We start from the raw sequence: 3615 nt of genomic DNA on the forward strand, positions 1-3615 counted from the left end.
TTCTCAAGAGTTAGGCTTGATGATATAGGTTCATTGGTCAAAATTCTCTAGATGATGGCAGAAATCAAATATCTTTTAGGGTTTGTCGGTAGGTTCGTCGCATCCGCCTTCATCTTGGCGGCGTTCTGAACGTTCTCTGGAAGGATCTGTCACAACTCCGTCATCTTGGAGATGTTTCAAATCTTCTTTGGCCCCGGAGATCTAGCTCGCATAATTCGTCTTCATCTTGACGACAATTGAGAGATCCTTTTTGCGGATATTTGATTTACAGCTCAAATGACTGGGGAGATATGGATTGGGTAGGTTCTTTTTTACTGCCCAGGATATTTTCACTGTCTCACTGCCAAAGAATGTCTTTAAGAATGTGTCATAGGCATGATCAATATCAATTCGCTCATGGATTTTCAACATCATCGAATTTTCCTTTGCTGGTCATATCCACTACAACAAAGCAGTAGATTAGCGACGACCACATTCCGTCGCTAATCCGTCGCTAACCATGTTAGCGACGGATTAGCGACAACGCGGCGACAGTATGCTTACGTCGCGAATATTTCGACGCTAACTGGCGACGGAATAATTCCGTCGCCAAGTCCGTCGCTAATTGCGACGGAATAACGAGCGCTATATTCCGTCGCCAATCCGCCGGTACTAAACGGCGACCACGGCGTGGCGACGGATTTAATTCCGTCGCTAGATTAATATGAATAGCGACGGAATCATCCGTCGCTAATCCGTCGCAAAAACGAAAAAAAATCAAAAAAAATTTATTTAAAAATTAATTACCGAGAACTGTACAATTTATATTTCCTGTACAATTTATATTTCCTGTAAATAAAAAACAAACCACACAAAAAAATTCATATAACAAGTATCTATAATAATTAATCGTTCCACCTTAAAACTAAGAAGTTTAATTATTTACAATTCAACAATTACAATTAGGAAAAATAAAAAAAATAGAACTTCTTCAACACAGTCCTCTAATCATCGCCAAGATTTTGTGCGTCTTCTTGTTCATTGTCTTTATCTGTCCCTTCAGCTCCACTACCCTGATTATCGCTAGCAGCCTACACAAGAAAAGAACAGTCAGTATTGATAAACAAAATATAATGAAATAAATTACACACTATATGTGATTCTATCATGTGCTCATGTGTGATCTAAGGCAATAAAAAAACTCTATATGTGATTCTATCATGCTCATATGTGTGCTAAGGCAGTCAAAAAATTGAATATGTGATTATAGCATGTTCATATGTGTTCTAAGGCATATAAAAAAACTCTATATGTGATTCTACCATGCTCAGATGTGCTTTAAGGCAGGCAAAAAACTATATATGTGATTCGATCATGCTCGTATGTGTGCTAAGGCAGTAAAAAAATTGAATATGTGAATATAGCATGCTCATATGTGCTCTAAGGCAGGCAAAGCCAAAAATTTTATATGTGATTCTATCATAAATGATATATAACATGTTCATATGTGTTCTAAGGCAGTTAAAAAACTCTATATGTTATTATAGCATGTTCATATGTGTGCTAAGGCAGTCAAAAAACAGAATATGTGATTATAATATGCTCATATGTGTTCTTAGGCAGTAAAAAAACTGAATATGTGATTATAGCATGCTTATGTGTTCTAATGCAATCAAAAAAACTTTATATGTGATTCTATCATGCTCATATGTGCTCTAAGACAGACAAAAAGTTAAATATATATATATATATGTGATTCTATCATTCTCATATATGTGCTAAGGCAGTAAAAAAATTGAATATGTGATTATAGCATGTTCATATGTGTTCTAAGGCATCTAGAAAAACTCTATATGTGATTCTACCATGCTCAGATGTGCTTTAAGACAGTCAAAAAAACTATATATGTGATTATACCTGAGAGGGACCTGGAATCGAAGATCCCCTATCCTGAACAGCGGCCTTGATCTCATTTCGGAGAAAGGGGGCGACGGTGTATTGGAAGTAGTTATTCAGTGATTCATTAATGATCTCGCGTACATCATCACCGAAAAGAATAGTCGGCTGCTTGGAGCTTATGTCGGCGCAAGAAGTTGGTGAGCCGTAACTGGAAGAACCAATAACTGGTGAAGTGTTCATATTACTCCCAAACCCGAACACGCGACCTTTTTTGGGTTCACCTGCTGCAGTCACCCATGCTGTAGGATCAAATGATGGATGCTGAGTAGCGTCTTCGCCATATCGCTCTACCATTTGTTGCTCATATGCCTCCTACAAAATAATGTTTAAAGTATTCATTAATAATTAATGATAACATTATGATGACTTGCATATATATTGCAATGATTATTAATAGAATTAATACATACCGTTGTCGTTCTCGCCTTCTCTGATACGAAGACTCCCGTGGTCTTCCATTTATGTGTTTCTACAAACACATCCTTATATGGTACACTGCCTCCTTTTTCTGCTTCCTGCGAAGTTAAATGACAAAAGATTTAGTACACAAATTTGCAACAATACTTATAAAATTAATATTATATATTGATGAGTTACCATTTTCTTTAGGTGGCTCCCAAATGTCTTAGATCCACCTGTGTGTAGATGGGCTTCGGGCATCTTCGATCGACTTTGTGAAGCCTTCGCAGAGCGATTTTTAAATGCATCTCTCGCCCACATATCGCACATTTCATCCCAGTAATCTCTCCTGATAGTAATAGGACCATGGCCCTTCCACAGTAATTGATCATCTACTACGCCAGATGCTTTTTTTGCTGCAGTCTTCATAGTGTGCAGCATGTCTGCAAATCGATTGGCAGCCACCTTCTGCCACACCTTCCTTGCATCATTTTCTTCCACCGTAGTTGCAAAGCGATTCGAAGCCTACAAATATTTTCAGAAAGTTAGTAGACATTGCTTAAATAAATTAAATATGAAACACATTAACTATGAGGAACAACTGTATACCATGAATGAGGACCACAATCTGTCTAATACCTCCTTTGGGTACTCTTTCCATTGAGCAACTGGTCCTGGTAGATGTTGAAGAAGTGAATTCCTAATCTCCCGTACTACTTCTTGTGGCTCAAACCTCGTGCTGCACATGAATTGTTACACAGTAAATATCAATATAAAATATTTAAAAGATATGCAATAATTGAAAACAAAATACTTACGGTCAATTATCGATATACACTATTCGAATGAGTCTTCTTGTGCCAGCCTGAGAAGACCCTGTTTCCTGTGTTGGCTGTTGACTTGTGCGATCAACTGGTGTAGGTGGGTCGTGTACAGGCGCAACATCATCTGTAAAAGAATACACACCAAGTTCTCAGAATGTGCATTTGAACTAATCAAGCATCTAATTAGTTATATGATATACCTATCACAGGAGCCCGTGAAGATGAAGGTTGAGCCTGGCTACTACTGGATGAGCGACCACTATAACCTCCACGAACCATATTCTAACAAATAACATATGTCATACAATACATTCAAATAATTCACATCAAGTATTACAATGCATTCAAGTCATTCACATCAAGCATTGCAATGCATTCAAATAATTCAAATCATTGACATCAAGTATTGCACTAATTCAAATCATTCGTTAATTGCATAAATTATAATACATTC

At 37.3% G+C, this 3615-nt stretch overlaps 1 protein-coding gene across 1 annotated transcript; it reads right to left on the reverse strand.

The window, feature by feature from the left end:
* Positions 1 to 766: 766 nt before the first annotated feature.
* LOC149828632 (uncharacterized) lies at positions 767 to 2127 on the reverse strand. Its single transcript, XM_090016925.1, has 2 exons — positions 1897 to 2127; positions 767 to 1070 (listed from the first exon to the last, which is right to left on the reverse strand). The coding sequence occupies exons 1-2, from the start codon at positions 2116 to 2118 to the stop codon at positions 984 to 986; spliced, it is 309 nt and encodes a 102-aa protein (XP_089873051.1). The 5' UTR covers positions 2119 to 2127; the 3' UTR covers positions 767 to 983.
* Positions 2128 to 3615: the final 1488 nt, after the last annotated feature.

The sequence above is a fragment of the Nuphar pumila genome, chromosome 9, assembly GCF_984573655.1.
Source record: "Nuphar pumila chromosome 9, dmNupPumi1.hap1.1, whole genome shotgun sequence".
NCBI classification, from domain to species: domain Eukaryota; kingdom Viridiplantae; phylum Streptophyta; class Magnoliopsida; order Nymphaeales; family Nymphaeaceae; genus Nuphar; species Nuphar pumila.